The sequence below is a fragment of the Microtus oregoni genome, unplaced genomic scaffold (genome assembly GCF_018167655.1).
Source record: "Microtus oregoni isolate MIOR12 unplaced genomic scaffold, Mior012 000021F_ref0000039, whole genome shotgun sequence".
Taxonomy (NCBI): Eukaryota; Metazoa; Chordata; class Mammalia; order Rodentia; family Cricetidae; genus Microtus; species Microtus oregoni.
The window spans coordinates 26,399,519-26,419,954 of record NW_024543080.1 but is presented as its reverse complement, the minus strand read 5'-3'; the positions used below and the strand labels follow the sequence as shown (position 1 = coordinate 26,419,954).

At 39.2% G+C, this 20,436-nt stretch overlaps 1 protein-coding gene across 1 annotated transcript in view; it reads left to right on the top strand.

The window, feature by feature from the left end:
* The window catches only part of Grxcr1 (glutaredoxin and cysteine rich domain containing 1), a 108,532-nt gene extending 91,601 nt beyond the window's left edge, over positions 1-16,931 (top strand). Inside the window, exons 3-4 of the mRNA XM_041671652.1 lie at positions 4,177-4,242; positions 16,649-16,931. Coding sequence (XP_041527586.1) covers positions 4,177-4,242; positions 16,649-16,828 — 246 coding nt within the window. The 3' untranslated portion in view covers positions 16,829-16,931. The remainder of the gene's footprint in view (positions 1-4,176; positions 4,243-16,648) is intronic.
* Positions 16,932-20,436: the final 3,505 nt, after the last annotated feature.

Below are 20,436 nucleotides of genomic sequence, written 5' to 3'. Positions count from 1 at the left end.
CTTGGTTCTAGTTGAGCTCTCTCAGTGCCAAACGTGCCATCTGCTCTCCTGATTACATAGCAGAAGGGTTACTTACCAGGCAGGATCTCTGAGTCCTAGCCTCCCGGTCCTCTCCAGAGAGTGACCTGGGAGTGGTTCCGCAGTCTTCATCTGCCTGTTTTGCTGTTCATCTGACATTCTTTCACGGCGTCACATTAGCATGATCTCCCTCACAAATACACGATCTGATATTTCCCAGGCTTGCTTACCTTTGTTGAGATAGTATTGATTATAAGAAATACTTGCTTAAAATTTAATGATGTGTTACTGCCCCGTTTGAAGATGAATAATACAGTAAATATTCAGGAGTTGTTGATGGCACATAGAACATTGAATACCTAAGGATGTCGTCACAGCTTGCTGTGCAGTGAGGTCTAGGGATGGCTGATTCTCCTGAGAAACTCAAGGATGCTTTACCATTTTAATGGGGTTTGAATAGTGTATTGAAGTTTTCCTAGTGGCGAGTGAGGAAGAAGTTCAGGCAATGGATGGAGTCTGTGTGTAAAATGTAAAGAAGGGAGGAGGGGAAATATTGCGGAACTTACAGTAGGGCAAGACAGCTCTGGGAGGATTGGTCAACCAGCAATGCTGCTGTTTGTGGGTCCTGCTGAGAGTGTGGGTTTTATGTTTAATGGTCAGCGTGGGGCATGCAACAAAATGGAGACAAATGCATGGCAGGGAGTCAATTAAGTGAGAAATAAAAGAATCCTCTTTAAAGCTAGCAGGAGGTTGAAAGTTTTACTGGTTGGTTTCAAGAGCCATTTCTCTAATAGTATTTATTGAAAGCAAAAATTTTTATAGTCAGTAAAAAGTAAAGATATTACTTGTATGAGCCATTTCACCTCTTATCTGAGTTGTTGTCCAGACTCCGGTGCTAAGACAGACTTTGTTTCTTCTGAGGATATAATTTAGAATCCAGTGTAAGCCTTAATCTAACTGTCATTTCGGGATGTATTTTCCTTTTCTTTGTTTCCTTTTCTTTTTCTTGAAATCATATTCAATATATTTTTTATTATGCTATGACATAGGTCTGTTACTTATGTTGTGCTCTTAGTAAGATGAAGTGGAATAAATAAGTAAATATGAACAAAACCTAAAATATAGGTGCTTAGGTGTTACACAACAAATATGTGTATATACAAATGAATATTTGCAAGACAGAACCTACCCTGGCACACACAGTGTAGTCTATATAATTGGATAAAACACAGTCCTGAAATGGACAAAACTAAACTATATTTTCCCCATTTTTTCCGGTATGCTCACTGTGGATGTGGGGTCCTTGTGGTACAAAGTGCCATTTACTCACTTGAACTTCCTGGGAATTCAGCGAACTGCCAGTCCTAAACACAAATTTGCCCATCATAGTTCCTAGTTCTCAGACTGAGTTTTGGATACTATTCGCTCACTAATCAACAAGCCTTGATGGTAGCGGGGGACAACAGTCTCTCTCTATCTCTCCCTTCTCTCTTCCTTTGTGCATCCTCTTGCTTCTCTCCAAAAGTTAGTTTCTTTCTTTTTAAAGTTTGTGATAATTATAATTACTTTGCAGCAATGACTAAATGCCTATAATCTACCTCATGTATTACTACTGTCCTATTATCGTCGTTTTCAGGATTATATTTATTTTAAGAAAAAAATACAGAAAAGAAAAAAATACTGAACAATAAATAAAATAAAGTTGCCCTGGTAGCTTATGATTGAATGGTGGAGTTCTAAATGAAAAGTGTCAAATTCTGATATTCTTTGCCAAACAAACCAGAAAAATATTATTTATCGAGAGTGTCAATGTCTCTTTGTTGTACACACACGGGCATCTTTGGTAAGACAATTAATGGTTTGGATTGATTTGACTGAAAAAAAAAAGGAGTGGATGAGATTTTTGGAGTACTCAAACACAGTGAAGAGCAGGCCAATCAAAGAACTCCATGACAAGTGCTTTGAACCTCAGCATAGAAGGAAATGGCCCCGTGAGGCTGAGATCACCCCTCTGGCTGCTGCCCTTCGGATCAGACAAAGGGACCCTAGAACACTCTTGTCCACCCCCACTCCTATATCTTTTACTTTCAAAGAGATGTGGGGCCCAGCATAAAGTCAGAGATTTTGGTTACCATTGTAGTTTAGCCGATGGTACCGAGACTAGAAACTGGCTTCCCAGTACAGATCTGAGCACTGGTTGAGGAGGAATTGTGGAGACCCTTGAACTGCAGCTGGTGATGGAGGAAGCAGGTATTCAGCTCTTTGCTGCCTGTAACTGGGAAACCTTTTTGAAATCTTGAGTACTCGGTACACCACCTATCCACTAATCATTCGGTTATATCTTGCCGATTGGGATTATGTCAGACCTTGATATGATGAAAGCTTAGCCATCTAATGTGAGATGGAATTTATGCTCTGGAAATTTCCATGCATATAAGAGCAATGAACTAGATCCTTCCTCAGCATATAGTGTATTCTACACCATTGACGGAGGCAGAATGCATTGCATAGGAAAGAGCTGGGAAGCCAACTGGCCGTGGCTTTTATAGGGCATTCATTTTGTTTGCCGTCATTGCGGTGCATTTTCCTTCATTTGAGAAAAATGAGGTGTATATTCTCCTTGCTGCCTTAGTTCTTGTGCCCAATTCCCTGGAGGATTTTTTCATTTTAGCCTGATTAGCTCAGGAAAGGAAATGGAAAGCTGGAATTCGAAAATATTACCGGTTCTTTCTAAGTTTCTACGTTTAATGTTCTGGCAGTGGGCTTCCATCACCTGTGTTATGTTGACTGTCACATCTGTCTGTGTGCCTGGTGAAGCTATCAATGAATGAATGGATATAATCTACCTCATTTTAGGCTCTGTGCATTTTCGGTGTCCCTGTCCATTCATCTGTAGTGGATTTTAATATATTGACTTGACATTTCTCATGTTGATATGTTAGAAGGCAGAGTAAACTAAGATGAAAGAAGGGCTAGAGTTCTTAGACAACATGGGGAAGTAACCAGCACCTACTTAAATAAGTCACACATTCTTCATGACCTGAACAAGTGATCAAGCGACCAGATGCCACTAACCCTGGAAGGCATTCTGCAGCCCTAGCAAGTATATCTTTAGGCCATGTTGGGATTTCCCAATACATCATTCTTTTAGCATTAATATCTTCTTCTGTAAGTGGATTATTCTTTTATATGTATTCACATAAAATATACTTTGATTCCCATGAGATCAAATAAGATCTCATTATTTCTTTAAATGAATATTTGCCATGCTTACCACAAATAGGAATATAAAAATATGGTTTGATCTTCATTCATGACTTGTTCATTAAGAAAACGGTGGGTTAGACTCTTATTTAAAGCAGTGCAGAGACAGCGTGAACAAGGTCAAAGTGAACTGAGCCTTTCATTAGTAATAATTAACAAACTGTCTTCCTCCCCTCTCTGTACTCTGAGAAGTTGAATGGAAGAATGCTAAGAAGAATATGGAAAGGAGAGACAATGGGGATAGTTCAAAGAACTATGATGAATGTGTGGAAAAAAGCCTACATGTTTCCTATTCTTACTTTCATAGTAACTTCAGCTCTGGAGCAACTTCCCTGCCAGTGTTCCAGCTGCCTTTATGCTTTCTCTCGAGGACACTCTGGGATTGCTACTTAATTTTACTAAGGGTCAACTTCTGCGAGCAGCAGAGCACACTGTATCAAAGGAGATGGTGCTTGCTGTCTGACAACAGTGCCGGGTTAATGATGATGATTTTGTTAGCCGTTAAAAGTACATGTATGGCAGTAAGGAGGTTCATTCCAGGGTGACTAGGAGGGGGCAGAGATAACCCAGGCTGTGGATTTTTCTCAAAGCTCCCTTCTCCAGATAGAAGACCTGGTGCTGGGTTCCGTGGGTGTGCTGTACGCATCCCTGTTGGGCCTGCTGTGAGAGGTAGTATTTACCAGAGCTTGCCCCTTTTGACTGCCTTCTCAGTGCCTTGACACAGAAGTGGGCATGTGACAGTAAAACATTTTGGCCTTTGGTTTTAAGTTTACTCAGAGCTGAGGGGGAAATTTGTGTTCATTGTTTGGTAAGCTAACCTTTCCTGGTTATGACTTTGGCTTTCAAATATTAACACAATGGATTTTCTTTTCTTCCTACCCCTCTTGTCAACAGGGTGCTGAGAAAATTTTGTCAATGAATGAATCGGGAGAACTGCAAGATCTCTTAACCAAAATTGAGGTAATTGTGTTTTTAACAACTTATTTTTAGTAATCAAAGATGTTAGGCACATTCTGATTGTAATTGGTTTCCTAGTTGAATTTTTATTCCATGTTCATACAAATGTAAAATGGTATATGTGTGAGTGTTTAATTGGGTACCACCTGCCATTGCATTTGCTCCAACAAGGGTGATTTAAATATCTGCTTCTAACAACCTCATCCTATTAACTGAACTTTTTAGTTGACTTTATCTGAGACTAATTCTCCATAATAGAGGTGTTGAGGAAGTATTAAGCTAGAAAATTGTCTTAAAGCACACTTATTCCCATAGACTTATTCATCATTTATGAAGGTAAAGGAAAAATCATTTCTATGAGACACACGTTTTAATTTCTGTTGGTACCCTTTACAATTATAGCATAAGAGACACAATTATTCAAATACATAGTGTAATAAATTAATATGTAACTGGGAAACTTCTAGCATTTCTTTTTTTTAATTTATTTATTTATTAAGGATTTCTGCCTCGTCCCCACAACCGCTTCCCATTTCCCTCCCCCTCCCCCGATCAAGTCCCCCTCCCTCATCTGCTCGAAGAGCAATCAGGGTTCCCTGACCTGTGGGAAGCCCAAGGACTGCCCACCTCTATCCAGGTCTCGTAAGGTGAGCATCCAAACTGCCTAGGCTCCCACCAAGCCAGTACGTGCAGTAGGATCAAAAACCCACTGCAATTGTTCTTGAATTCTCAGTATTCCTCATTGTCCGCTATGTTCAGCTAGTCCGGATTTATCCCATGCTTTTTCAGACCTAGGCCAGCTGGCCTTGGTGAGATCCCAATAGATCATTCCCATTGTCTTAGTGTGTGGGTGCACCCCTCGTGGTCCTGAGTTCCTTGCTCGTGCTCTGTCTCCTTCTGCTCCTGATTTGGACCTTGAGATTTCTGTCCGGTGCTCCCATGTGGGTCTCTGTCTCTGTCTCTTTTCATCGCCTGATGAAGGTTAATATTCATGAGGATGCCTATGTGTTTGTCTTTGGATTCACCTTCTTATTTAGCTTCTCTAGGAACATGAATTATAAGCTCAATGTCCTTTATTTATGGCTAGAAACCAAATATGAGTGAGTACATCCCATGTTCCTCTTTTTGGGTCTGGCTTACCTCACTCAGGATAGTGTTTTCTATTTCCATCCATTTGTATGCAAAATTCAAGAAGTCCTTGTTTTTTACTGCTGAGTAATACTCTAATATGTATATATTCCATACTTTCTTCATCCATTCTTCCATTGAAGGGCATCTAGGTTGTTTCCAGGTTCTGGCTATTACAAACAATGCTGCCATGAACATAGTTGAGGATATACTTTTGTTGTATGATAGGGCCTCTCTTGGGTATATTCCCAAGAGTGGTATTGCTGGATCCAGGGGTAGGTTGATCCCGAATTTCCTGAGAAACCGAAACATTGCTTTCCAGAGTGGTTGCACAAGTTTGCATTCCCACCAGCAATGGGTGAGTGTACCCCTTTCTCCACAACCTCTCCAGCAAAGGCTATCATTGGTGTTTTTTATTTTAGCCATTCTGACAGGTGTAAGGTGGTATCTTAAAGTTGTCTTGATTTGCATTTCCCTGATCGCTAAGGAAGTTGAGCATGACCTTAAGTGTCTTTTGGCCATTTGAACTTCTTCTGTTGAGAATTCTCTGTTCAGATCAGTGCCCCATTTTATAATTGGGTTGATTAGCCTTTTACGGTCTAGTTTCTTGAGTTCTTTATATATTTTGGAGATCAAACCTTTGTCAGTTGCAGGGTTGGTGAAGATCTTCTCCCAGTCAGTGGGTTGCCTTTTTGTCTTAGTGACAGTGTCCTTTGCTTTACAGAAGCTTCTCAGCCTCAGGAAGTCCCATTTATTCAATGATGCCCTTAGTGTCTGTGCTGCTGGGGTTATACGTAGGAAGTGGTCTCCTGTGCCCATGTGCTGTAGAGTACTTCCCACTTTCTCTTCTATCAGGTTCAGTGTGTTCGGACTGATATTGAGGTCTTTAATCCATTTGGACTTGAGTTTTGTGCATGGTGAAAGATGTGGGTCTATTTTCATTCTTCTACAGATTGACATCCAGTTTTGCCAGCACAATTTGTTGAAGATGCTCTCTTTTTTCCATTGTATACTTTTAGCTCCTTTATCGAAAATCAGGTGTTCATAGGTTTGTGGGTTAATGTCAGGGTCTTCTATTCGATTCCATTGGTCGACTTCTCTGTTTTTATGCCAATACCAAGCTGTTTTCAATACTGTAGCTCTGTAATAGAGTTTGAAGTCAGGGATGGTAATGCCTCCAGACAATCCTTTATTGTATAAGATTGTTTTGGCTATCCTGGGTTTTTTGTTTTTCCATATAAAGTTGATTATTGTCTTCTCCAGATCTGTGAAGAATTTTGATGGGATTTTGATGGGGATTGTATTGAATCTATAGATTGCTTTTGGTAGAATTGCCATTTTTACTATGTTGATCCTCCCAATCCAAGAGCAAGGGAGGTCTTTCCATTTTCTGGTGTCTTCTTCAATTTCTTTCTTCAAAGACTTATAGTTCTTGTCAAGTAGATCTTTCACTTCTTTGGTCAGGGTTACCCCAAGATATTTTATGCTATTTGTGGCTATCGTCAAAGGTGATGCTTCTCTGATTTCCCTCTCTGCTTCCTTATCCTTAGTGTATAGGAAGGCAACTGATTTTTTGGAGTTGATCTTGTATCCTGCCACATTACTAAAGGTGTTTATCAGCTGTAGGAGTTCTTTGGTAGAATTTTTGGGGTCGCTTATGTACACTATCATATCATCTGCAAATAACGAAAGCTTAACTTCTTCCTTTCCAATACGAATCCCCTTGATCTCCTTATGTTGTCTTATTGCTATTGCTAGAATTTCAAGCACTATATTGAAGAGGTATGGAGAGAGTGGACATCCTTGTCGTGTTCCTGATTTTAGTGGGATGGCTTGAGTTTTTCTCCGTTTAATTTAATGTTAGCTGTTGGCTTGCTGTAAATAGCTTTTATTATATTTTGGTAGGACCCTTGTATCCCTATTCTCTCCAAGACCTTTATCATAAAGGGGTGTTGAATTTTGTCGAATGCTTTTTCAGCATCTAATGAAATGATCATATGGTTTTTTTCTTTCAGTTTATTTATATGGTGGATTACATTGATAGATTTGCGTATGTTGAACCAGCCCTGCATCTCTGGGATGAAGCCTACTTGATCATAATGGATAATTTTTCTTATGTGTTCTTGGATTCGGTTTGCCAGTATTTTATTGAGAATTTTTGCGTCGATGTTCATGAGTGAGATCGGTCTGTAATTCTCTTTCTTGGTTGGGTCTTTTTGTGGTTTTGGTATCAGGGTAACTGTAGCCTCATAAAAGGAATTTGGCAATGACTCTTCTGATTCTATATTGTGAAATACATTAAGGAGTATAGGTATTAGTTCTTCTTGGAAGTTCTGGTAGAATTCTGCATTGAAACCATCTGGTCCTGGGCTTTTTTTCGAAGGGAGATTTTTGATAACCATTTCTAATTCTTCGTGAGTAATTGGTCTATTTATATCATTCACCTGGTCTTGGTTTAGCTTTGGTATATGGTACTTATTTAAAAAAATGTCCATTTCTTTTGTATTTTCCAGTTTTGTGGCATACAGGCTTTTGTAGTAAGATCTAATGATTCTCTGAATTTCCTCTGTGTCTGTGGTTATGTCCCCCTTTTCATTTCTGATCTTATTTATTTGCGTGTTCTCTCTCTGTCGTTTAATTAGTTTGGATAGGGGTTTGTCGATCTTGTTGATTTTCTCCAAGAACCAGCTTTTTGTTTCATTGATTCTTTGGACTGTTTTCTGGGTTTCTATTTTGTTGATTTCAGCCCTCACTTTTATTATTTCCAGTCTTCTACTTCTCCTAGGCGCGTCTGCTTCTTTTTTTTCTAGAGCTTTCAGGTATGTTGTTAAGTCCCCAATGTATGCATTCTCCGTTTTCTTTAAGTGGGCACTTAGTGCTATGAACTTTCCTCTTAGGACTGCTTTCATTGTGTCCCATAGGTTTGAGTATGTTGTCCCTTTATTTTCATTAAATTCAAGGAAGACTTTAATTTCTTTCTTGATTTCTTCCTTGACCCAGGTGTGGTTCAGTAGTTGACTGTTCAGTTTCCGTGAGTTTGTTGGTTTTTTGGGGGCAGCGTGGTTGTTGCCTTCTAACTTTAATCCGTGATGATCTGATAAGACACAGGTGGACACTGATATTTTTTTGTATCTGTGGAGGTTTCTTTTGTTTCCGAGTATGTGGTCAATTTTTGAGAAGGTTCCATGAGCTGCAGAGAAGAAGGTATATTCTTTCCTATTTGGGTGGAATGTTCTATAGATGTCTGTTAAGTCCATTTGCTTCATTACCTCCAATAATTCTCTTAATTCTCTATTAGGTTTCTGTCTGATTGACCTGTCCCTTGGAGAGAGAGGTGTGTTGAAGTCTCCTACTACTAGTGTGTGTGGTTTGATGTCTGCCTTGAGTTCTAGTAATATTTCTTTTACATAGGTAGATGCTTTTATATTGGGGGCGTATATATTCAGGATTGAGACGTCCTCCTGATGAATTGTTCCTGTTATGAGTATAAAGTGACCGTCTCGGTCTCTTCTGATTGATTTTAGTTTGAAGTCAGTTTTGTTAGAAATTAGTATGGCCACACCTGCTTTTTTCTTAGGACCATTTGCTTGAAACACCTTTTCCCAACCCTTTACTCTGAGTAGGTGCCTGTCTTTGTGGTTGAGATGTGTTTCTTGCAAACAGCAGAATGTTGGATCCTGTTTTCGTATCCAATCTTTTAGCCTGTGCCTTTTTATAGGTGAATTGAGCCCATTAATATTAAGTGATATTAATGACCAGTGGTTGTTTACTCCGGTTATTCTTATTGCTTTTGGTAGTAGAGATTGTGTGTCTCCCTTCTTTGAGATGTGCTCGTGAATGGTCATTAGATTCCTGGGTTATTGTAGGCAGTGTTGGCAGTGCTGGATTCCTTGGGTTGCGATTTTCCTTCTATTACTTTCTGTAGGGCTGGATTTGTGGCTACATATTGTTTAAATTTGTTCTTATCCTGGAATGTCTTGTTTTCTCCATTGATAATGAACGATAGCTTGGCTGGGTATAGTAGTTTGGGTTTGCATCCATGGTCTCTTAGCTTCTGCAGAACCTCTATCCAGGACCTTCTGGCTTTCATAGTTTCCATAGAGAAGTCAGGTGTAAGTCTGATCGGTTTACCTTTATAAGTTACTTGCCCTTTTTCTTTTGCAGCTCTTAATATTCTTTCTTTAACCTGTATATTTTGTGTTTTGATTATTATATGGCGAGGAGATGTTTTTCTTTGATCCAGTCTGTTTGGTGTTCTGTATGCTTCTTGAATATTTAAATGAATATCTTTCTTTAAGTTGGGAAAGTTTTCTTCCATAATTTTGTTGAAAATATTTTCTGGGCCTTTGAGCTGTGACTCTTCTCCTTCTTCTATTCCTATTATTCTTAGGTTTGGTTTTTTTATCGTGTCCCATAGTTCCTGAATGTTTTGTGTTGAGAATTTGTTGGCTTTGCTGTTTTCTTTGATCTGTTCATTTATTTTCTCTATGGTGTCCTTAGCATCTGAGATTCTTTCTTCTAGCTCTTGTATTCTATTGATTATGCTTGTTTTTGTAGACTCTGCTCGTTGGCCTAGATTTTCCATATCCAGCTGGTCCTCAGTTTGTATTTTCTTCTTTGCCTTCATTTCAGTTTTCAATTCTTGAACTGTTTCCATTACCTGTTTGATCGTTTTTTCTTGGTTTCCCAGGGTATCATGTACGCATTTACTCATTTCTTCAAACTTTTTGTTATACTTCTCATTAATTTCTATAAGGGCATTTTTTACATGTTGTTTAAGGGACTCTATTGTCTTCATAAAGTCGATTTTTTCCACTTCTTCTGTGTTAGGTTGTTCAAATACTTCTGTTGTAAGATCATTGGGTTCTGGTGTTTTCATGTTGTTTTTCAGATTATTGGGTGAATTCTTGCCTTGGCGCCTGCCCATCTCCTCCTATTGATCCTATCCAATGGGTCCTTTAAAAACCGGATCAGGTTTCCCTGCTGGCCAAGGGCTCCGCTTACAAAATGCCCTCACTCTCTTTCGTGGTTCCTGCTGCAGGCCAGGAACCCTCTCACCCCTCCGAAGGATCTTCAGGACAGGACCAGGCTCCCCTTGTGCCAGTGACCTGGCCAACCAAAGGCCTACCTCTTTGATTCAATTGTAGTAGGGCGATCTGCTCTCCTTATTGCACGCCTGTCCCCTCCGCTTGGGTCTGCCGCTGCACTGGTACCCGAAAGCCTCTTCCTGTATGCGGTGTTGCTCCGCCGCGTCTGGCCGAGCTGCTGCTCCGCCTCTGTGCGTCTGGCCGAGCCGCAGCTCCGCCTCTGTCCCTTCTAGCATTTCTCTGGTAAATGACTGTATCAGCCTGTTTCTTTCTGCATATAGGAAGACCATATGCTTTATTATCCTGATGGAAATGCTTTTAAGAGGGAAAATGATACATTCATGATTGTCTAGAGCTTTACCAGATGAACAAGGCAGACCATCATCCACATGCTTTTACTGGCCCTTCTTGTTCTAACTTTATTTTTGATCCTTCTAAATCAATCAAAAGTAAGAGTTATGTGACCTCCTTGGTCTCTTTAGAACCACTCATTAATGCAAGTTCTGTCTACCTAGACTTCTATTTTCCAATTCCTCATTTTATCTCTATATCTGGAAGGTCTGTAGTCTCTATCCGTAGTACTAGTTTTAAAAATACTTTCTAGCTTTTTCTGTCTTCTTATTTCCATGACTCTTCATATTGTATGGTTGCTAAAGGATCCCTTTTATCATTTTCATTTGGGTATTTGATTTACATTCCAAATGAACTACACACTCCTTGATTTTGACAGTTATTTTTAATGATATTTAGTCTCTCTTGGAAGGAAATCAAGATGTATTTACTCATTTGACAATTTTTTTGAGTAGCTGTGATTTCTAAGACAACAGTGTCTGCTCAAAGATTTGCTCAAAAATAGCAGTAACTCAGGAAAGTTCTGAGCTAATTTCTGTCATAATAGTAACAGTTGCATTACAGTTATACACAGAGGCTGAGAAAAAGGGCAGGCAGAGAGAAAGTGCTTCTGAACAGGGAGTGTCCCGGGGATGTAGAAAGAAAATATGGCATGATCTGGTTTCCTAAATTTCTTTAGCACATGCAGTTTGTAATTTATGAAGTATTATGGTCTGAAAATTTGAGAATTTACCAGCAATACAGCTCTACTGATAGCCACGTGGCCTCTTGTCCCAAGGGTAAAATTTGTAGTCATCCAGAAATTCCTGCCTATGAAGGAAGTAGGGGTTAATGGAAGTCAATCTAGACAAGGAGAGAGATCCTAGAGAAGCATTAGATGATCAAGCAAAGCAGATGAGGATGCAACATTCAAATATGAATATCTATGACGTAGCCACATGTTGGGGCAACATCTCCCAGGGTCCAGCCTTGATGGATTCATATGTTCCAGGGTAGGGGAATGTGGATTAGAAATGTTAGGCAAGAGGAACAGAGATGAAAGAAATACAGAGACAGAGAATAGTACCATGGGGGTAACCCAATGAATACTGAATCCACCCGCATTTATTTCCATCTGCTTATATACTCCAATTTGAAAGGAGGGGAAGAAGGCAAAAAAACTGCTTTAACATGACACAAAGGACAAACAGAACAATTACTTGCTTCAATATTTGAGACATAAAGTAATTCCTGAGTTAAGCATTCTGATGCTGACATGTAGTGGATATACCTCGGACTAAATATCCTGTAGGCAGCCACTCCCTGGGTCAAACTTCCTGTCATATCCTTGAAAAGACAGGAATAGGCTTGAATTCTCTGATCTTTTGTCAAGGTGGAGTGGATCCACGTCTATGGGCCATCTTAATATCCAAAACACCAAGTAACCACACCCAAGGTCAGGATATCTTGTTTGTAGCCACTCCTTAAGTCAGGCTTCTTGTCAGTAACTTTGAAAGAGCAAGAGCAGGCTTAAACTCTCTAATCTTCAGTCAAAGTGGAGCAGACCCATTTCTGTGGGCCCCCACATATCCAGTACTCTGGTTAGTTTTGGTAGGAGTTAAATATTCGCAGGACCGCAAGCATTTAAATCCTGATCATGTAGCAAGTAATATGCTTGGTGTTTTATATATACTGAGTGATTAAAATATGTTATATTATTCTCATGATATGTGTAAGAGAATAGACATAGTAAGAGACTAAATCATTTGCTCAAGATGTTACAGAAAATGTTTGATTCCTGAATCTGATCAGTCTGACTCTAAAGCCCACGATATTATTTATATAGTTATGCTCCTCTGACTTTCAATTCAGATGACACATAGGTAAATGGGTCATATGACTTTATCATGACAAGACACAAGACTTTTCGAGAAATTTATCTAGTGTATGATGTTCAGAGAATAAGCTGTTCTAATACTATGATCTGTTTCTTATGGAACATCCTAGAAGACAGACAACTGTTATTCTTTAGTAAGACATTGACAGGTTTTGCAGTTCTCATTTATATTATTGGTTGCCACATGTCATCCATACAACTACCTTTTGTTCTCATAGTACAAGTCCAAGGCTTAGTGGTTATCCTAAGTGAAGGTGAGGGATAAGGCTTAGCAGTTGTATGGGGCCAGGAAAAGGAAATCAGCAAATAAATTTACATTTTTTCTGGCTCAAGAATGCTATCATGTATACTGTTCAAGTGAACATTTCTCTGGCAAGCTGAGTGGCTGGGACTTACTGAAGGATATTGCCCATGTCCCTGCACATGAGCAACAGGCCAAGAGAAGCAGATTTATATGACACAGAAGCTATGTCTTGACTCACATTGATAGTTGAAATAGCTGTTTTTAAAAATTAGAATAGATGCCAGGCGGTGGTGGCGCACGCCTTTAATCCCAGCACTCGGGAGGCAGAGGCAGGTGGATCTCTGTGAGTTTGAGGCCAGCCTGGTCTACAAGAGCTAGTTCCAGGACAGGAACCAAAAGCTACGGAGAAACTCTGTCTCAAAAATAAAAAAAAAAAAAAAGAAAAATTAGAATAGAAGTGGTCTCATAGTAGTTTTATCACTGTGCCTTATGCATCAGAATTAACAGATTTAAAGTATTATTTACTCTTCCTTTACCGAGGCAAGCTCTTAAATCAGAAGACTAATACTGATGCATTTAAATCAAATAACCCAATATAAAAGAATATGGTTGAGGCCTGTAGCCTGTGACTAATTTATCTGGAGACAGCAGCTGGTGTATATGACTTTAGATAGTGATAAAGTAATAAAAGACTGGCTTACAATGCCTAACCTTATTGTGTACCAGTCAGCCTTTTATCTGCCCAATGTGGATTAGTTCACTGAATCCTGTCAATAACGAAGTAATCAATGAAAGATTTTACTTTACAATTCAAGGACTCCAAAGAGAAGATTTTAGGATGGTCTTGATAAACCAGTGGCTCTGTTAATATAAGAATGTGGCTTAAATATTGATATGTTAATTTTCTCTTAGGAAATTTATTAGTTGTGACTTACAGATAAATTATGAAGTCAGGGTAAACTCCTGGTACTAGTGAATATAACATTTGATGTTTTCGTTCATCAAAAGTAATTTTGTAGGCTCTGTTTCAGATCTATGATGTTTCAGATCCTCTAATTCTGTGGCAGTACAATTTTGAGTTCTATGTATGGACAGTCCAATGTTTAGGGCGAGAGGGTGACAGAGAGGACGGCACGAGGTGACTGACTGGAGCTCACAGCTTATTTTGGCTTTGCTATTCTTTGTCATTATAGACACATTCTTTTGGAAAACCATGTTATTTTAAAGCTTCTTCGTCCACAAGTGTTCCAGGACACAGTGGCAACTGGTTACAGATAAAGTTCACCTGATGCCCTTTTATGTTTGTTACTGAAATGCTGAGGCACATTTTTTATAAACAGCCAAACAATTTACATCTGTTGGTAAACAGCTCTTTTCCAAACATTCCTCCTGCTGCCTGACAGCACCTGCCCTATTAGTCTGCCAAAGCTAGACTCCCACATCCATTTTAGTCTCACATAAACTATGGTTTGTTGTCCACTTCCAAGGAAATATATGTTTCTATAAAAATTATTTGTGATTTATCTGAAATTCAAATTTTGTGAATATTCTTTATTTTTATTTTTAATATGTGGCAATCTTGGTCTATTAGGAAGTCAAAATTTGTTACACTATTGCAGTAATGGATGGAGTCCTGGACTTCTGATCCTGTTGCTCTCTTCTAAGCCATAGACGACTGGCTTAACATCTACTTTGCCTAGTTGATGCAATTCTTATATAAGCCATGATGTCTGTCTGTCTGTCTGTCTGTCTATCTCTATCTATCTATCTATCTATCTATCTATCTATCTATCATCTATACATCTATGTATCATCTATCTATCATCTTGCCTCAAACTCACTATGTAGTCAAAAATAACTTTACATGTTTTGTCTTTTTGCCTCTACTTCTGAAGTTCTGGGTTTGCAAGTGTATACTAACAAGACCAGCTTGATATTTCTCAATGTATCATCTCACAATTATAGGGATGTATTGCATTGATCATCCTATTTCTGAAATTAGACTATGTAATTACTTGCTAATTCCCTTATATTTAGCTTTTAAAATATATTCTCCCCCCCCCCAATATTTACAAAGACATTTTAGCATTACGAAAAATTTAAAACCAACTTACTTTTCTTTACACGGACCAATTCTTGCACAGAACTATTACAAAATCATCAAATTATCATTTATATTCAATCTATCTATCTGGGAGACTTTTGAATTTCCTTAATCTTAAGAGCGTTTCCGGTTTCCAATTTGTGTCACTGAGATCGGCAACAACTACTTTACATCAAAATAATTCTGTGCTGTTAAAAATAAGACATTGCATAGATTTTGTGTCTTACTATAAGAGCTAAACCAAAGAATAGTAGGAAGTGGGTCTTACTGAAAATATATACATGAAAAGATATCTGAGGATGTAGACATGCAGTTGATTATATTCTAATGCTTGTTTTCCAAATTACATTCTGAAATTACTTATAGGGATAAAATTGCATTTACTTATTTGTATTCTAGATTCTTTTAGTTGGGTATAGTAGGAAATTGGAAAATAAATTCAGTTAGTTTAGGTTCCTTTTCAGTTTTTTTTTTTAGAGATTTTAATGTGCAATTTTGACTCTCTATTGCAGTACTGTATATATCTGCGTGGTTCAAATATGTTTGTCTGAGTTTGTCATTTTGCAGGTGTGTGTGTATGTGTTTGTGTGTGTGTGTATGTGTGTGTCTGTATGTGTGTTTTGCCTACATTTTTTTTTAACTTTGCACAAAGCCAGGCTTTCAAACATTGCTCCCAATTCCTTTACTGCGAGTCAGGAACTTAGCATCATTCTGTTTGTGCTCATCCTGCAATGGCTTCTAATCACCCCTGGCTTGGAGAGTTCCAACAGTGGACTCGAGAAAGCTTATGTGTGCAAAGAAACAAACTGAAATGAATGTAAGGTTTTATGAAATACTGTCTTCCACACAGGGCCTGGTTGTATTTATTCTATATTTGAGATCCTTCATCATTGCTTGAAGTGGAAAAACTGATAGCTATTAAGAAAGGTTTACGATGTGCATACATGTCTCAAGACATCCGTGTCTGTTTTCTTATGTATCAAATGAGGGTAATGATGCTTGCATTGTGTCTCTCTTGAAGATGATGTCTGTATGTGGAGGGGGAGGGTAGAGGGAGGAAATAGCATATAATGATACACTTGAAAATGCTTTGAAAGATTAAAGAATTATTCAAATTGGCAACACAATGGCGAATCATCAGTAGATATTGGCTTCTTCAAACTTTAGCTCACAGTTTTCTGATTTTCAAATTCTTCATTGGATGTATTTTTTTCTAGAAGGCAAAAAAGTGTTAAGAGAGTCAAAAGGGAAAGCTAAAAATATTTTCTTCTCATGACAATAATTATCTCTTGCTTTATTTAGTTGACAAAAAAAGTTTTCATATGATGAAACTCTTGAAAGTATGTGCCATGCAACACACTTAGGCTAAAATTTACTAGACTTCCTAAACCAAGCCTGAGCCATTGGTGGTCATTAAGGAAGGCCGTGAAAGAATCCTGCAGCTGTCCTTCTCCTAGGTCCCAAGGATAGTAATGGCGGTGCATAAAGGATAGTAAAGTGTCAGGTGCATAGCCACAATTTATCTTACCAGTGTTGTTTTACAACCTCTCATGACACTGACTGAATTGTTTACATTAACGAGTTTTCTGTTCTCTCCTGTTTCTTGCCACCCTATGCAGAGAGTACAGCATCCACACGAGTGTCCCTCCTGTGGAGGCTTTGGCTTCCTTCCATGCTCCGTGTGCCATGGAAGCAAGATGTCAGTGTTTCGAAATTGCTTTACGGATGCTTTCAAAGCCCTGAAGTGTACAGCTTGCAACGAGAACGGTCTTCAGCGCTGTAAGAACTGTGCTGGCTAACTGCAGCTTCTGCCCAGAGAAAGCCTCATTTTATTGAGCAAAGGCTAAAATCTGGTTTCTAAGCTTTTTTTTTTTAAAGAAAGTAATGTTTTTGGATTACAAAATAAAGTTTGTATATTATAATTACCTTTGTTTTAATTTTTGGTTATGATTATTTTTGTTGTTTTATTAACTAAGCACTTATTCGGCAACTTCAAAGAACAAAGACCTATGCTAGATGATGGTTTCTAGTGGAAATCACAGAGAACTCAATATCATTCTAACATATCCAAAGTCTCATTCCCCAAATGTTTCTGATTCCTAAAGGAAAGAAAACCTATCTCAGTGCTTGTTGCAGTAGTACTCTTCTTTAGGATGGTCTGTTAGAACTCTTTAGATGTGTAATGCATGCGATGCATCCCTTAACTTCAGGGAAGCATAAGCCTTGAACAGTGGGGAATAGTGGACCATGTATTCTTAAGCCATATTTTTTTAAGTTATATAATAATGCCAAAGCAGATGACTTTAATTATACATTATCAATGTTCTCAGATAGATCTTTGGAGAATGTTATAAAAACTGCCAGAACAGTTGGGGAGATGGTCCAGTGTGCAAAATACTTGCTATGTAGCCTGTTGACCAGAGCTTGAACACCCCAAACCCACAAAGTGCTACACGCAATAGTATGCTACCATCTGTAATCTTTGTGTCTCCACAGTGAGATGAGAAGCAGAGGCAAGAGAATTCTTCAAATCTTGCAGTACAGCTAACCTGTTTATGCATGCTTGAACAAGAAACTCTGTCTCAACCAAGGTGCATGGTGAGGACTGAGAGGAAGGTTGTCTACTGACCGTCACACACATGCCATGGCATTCATGCATCCCTACTCACACACATGAATAGACACACACACATAGACACACACTGACACACACATACACACATAGACCTTTACCACATATACACATGTTGCCATAAGATATTTCAAGTTATTTTGTGTTTAATTTTTTTTAAATAAACTTACTTTGAAGCACCTGCTTTGTGTCACTGTCATGCAAAGCCACTCAAAGTTATAGATACTCATGGGTCTTTAGAGAAGGGCAGAATAACTGCTTAAGCATGAGTATATGAAACAAAATAATTTGAGCAGAGTAGATGACAATCCATTGTTGTCTGCCTCTATATATAGCAATGGATTCTCTTATCAATGGTTTGAAAGAATCACTCCTGTCTTAGTTACTATTCTAATGCTATGAGGAAACACCATAACTAAGGGAACTTAGAGCAGACAGAATTTAATTAGAACTTGCTTACAGTTTCAGAGTGTTTGTCCTTGACCGTCATGATGGAGACCATCGTGGCAGGCAGACAGGTGTGGTGCTGTAGCAACAGCTGAGAACTCACATCTGACCCACAAATTGAAGGCAGAGAGACACATTGGGCCTTGCATGGGCTTCTGAAACTCCAAAGCCCACTCCCAGTGACACTCTTCCTCCAACAAGCCCACACTTCCTTCCCAAGCAATCCTACTAACTGGGCTTACAGGGACCATTCCCATTCAAACCACCACAACCTCCATAACACCCATACAATCATCAAAAAAGCAACAAATGCCTGTGAGACATTCTCTAGTCAGGCATGGGGGAAAGCAGTTCTGTTTTCATGAAGCTTATAACCCTAGAAGGAAGGATCAAAGGACACAAATACAGAGAAATGGGTCCCACAACACAAAGGCAATGAGTGTGCTATAAAAGGTACAACTGGAGGACCTACATGCAGAAACAGACAGAATGTACTGGATAGCTGATATATAGACAATTGGAAGCTTGTTAGTCAAAAGCAAGAGGACACTGTGTCTTGCAAAGGACTAATTTACACATTTTTTAAGGTCAGAGAAAATTGTTTTTAAAGAAGGTTTAGGAATCTTATGGAGACAATGACCATATCATGAGAGTGGGCCAGATTATAGTGTGCCTGACTTCCTGCCGATGCCACATAAATACATTTTTAAAGCCTTGGAGAGCAACTAACAATAGAAAAGAACAAGAGGGTATTTAAATACTGAAAGGGTGTTGTCCAAAGTTTTCTGTTCTACCAGGTCCTGCAGCCATTAAGTCCCAATTAATCACACAGAGGTCTATATTAGTTATCAACTGATTGATCCATTAGCTCAGGCTTCTCATTAAGTAATTCTTATAACTTACATTAGCCCATAATTCTTGTCTATGTTAGCCATGTGGCTTGGTACCTTTTTTGGTGAGGCAGTCACATCTTGCTCAGTGGCTGGGTCACAACAGCAGTTTGCAGAATCCTCTTTCCAGATTTCTCCTGTTCTCATTTCCCTGCCTCTATTTCCTGGATGGTTGCCCTGCCTGGCTACTGACCAATCAAAATTTTATTATACAAATACAAGAAACAATTGTTTACAGTGTAAAACCATTGTCCCACAACACTGGATGTGATGTAGGAGTCCCTTCTGTGTGCTGTGATTACCATTAATGAATAAAGAAACTGCTTTAGCCTGTTGGTAGGGCAGAGCTTCAGTAGGCAGAGAAGATGGAACAGAATGCTGGGAGGAAGAAGGCAGAGTCAGGGAGATGCCATGATCCGCTGACAGAGATAGATGTACTGAAATTTTGCTGGTAGGCCATGACCTCATGATGATATACAGATTAGTAGAAATGGGTTAGATAAAGATGTAAAAGTTAGCCAATAAGAAGCTAGAGCTAATGGCCCAAGCAGTAATTTAATTAATACAGTTTCTGTGTGATTATTTGGGTTTCTGGGTGGCCCGGATGAACAAGTAGGCTCCTACTACAATTGGTGCCAGGAACAAACAAGGGCCTCCCTCTTGTAACAAAGTGGGAAAAGGAAGTAAATCCTACATTTTCTGGGGTTTCCTCTGGGAACTTACTGGCCCATGCCTCACACATCCACAAAGGCATTGCAATTCTGCTGGGTTGGAAACAAAGGGTTTGCCGACTGCAGCAGCAGAGTGTTCAGAAATGAAGTAAAGGACCCATGCCTCTGGGGCTCCTTGAGACACAGAGAGTGACCACACAGAGTGGAATAAGTGGTAACTCAGTCTCTAGGCCCTAGGCCCTGAGGGGGGAAGATAAACCCCGAGCCTCTCCCCCACCCATCTCAATCACACGAACTGGTCAGCAGCAAGCCTATTGTAGGCAGGCTGCACAAACCTCCCCATCAGATCCTGTAATCTGCAAGTTTTACTTTACCACCAAACCTACCCGTTCCTCCACAACCTCAGCAGCTCCTCGAGACACACACAGTGACTACAACAATTGGATCAAGAGACAAAGATATTACTTGCACTGGTTAAAAGGAAAATTTGGGTTGATGCCAATGCAAGAATACATTCAACAACCTAAGGAGCAAGATGGCATCACAAGAGCTTAGTGGTACATTGACACAATGAAGTATTACCAACTGTAAAATCAATGACATGAAAATTTTAGGCAAATGGGTGGAACTGAGTGAGGTAAGCAAAACCCAGAAAGACAGACATGGTATGTATCACTCATAAGAGGATATTAGACATAAAGCAAATGATAACCAGACTACAATCCACAGCTACAGAGAAGTTAGGTAAGAAGGAGGACCCTAAGAGG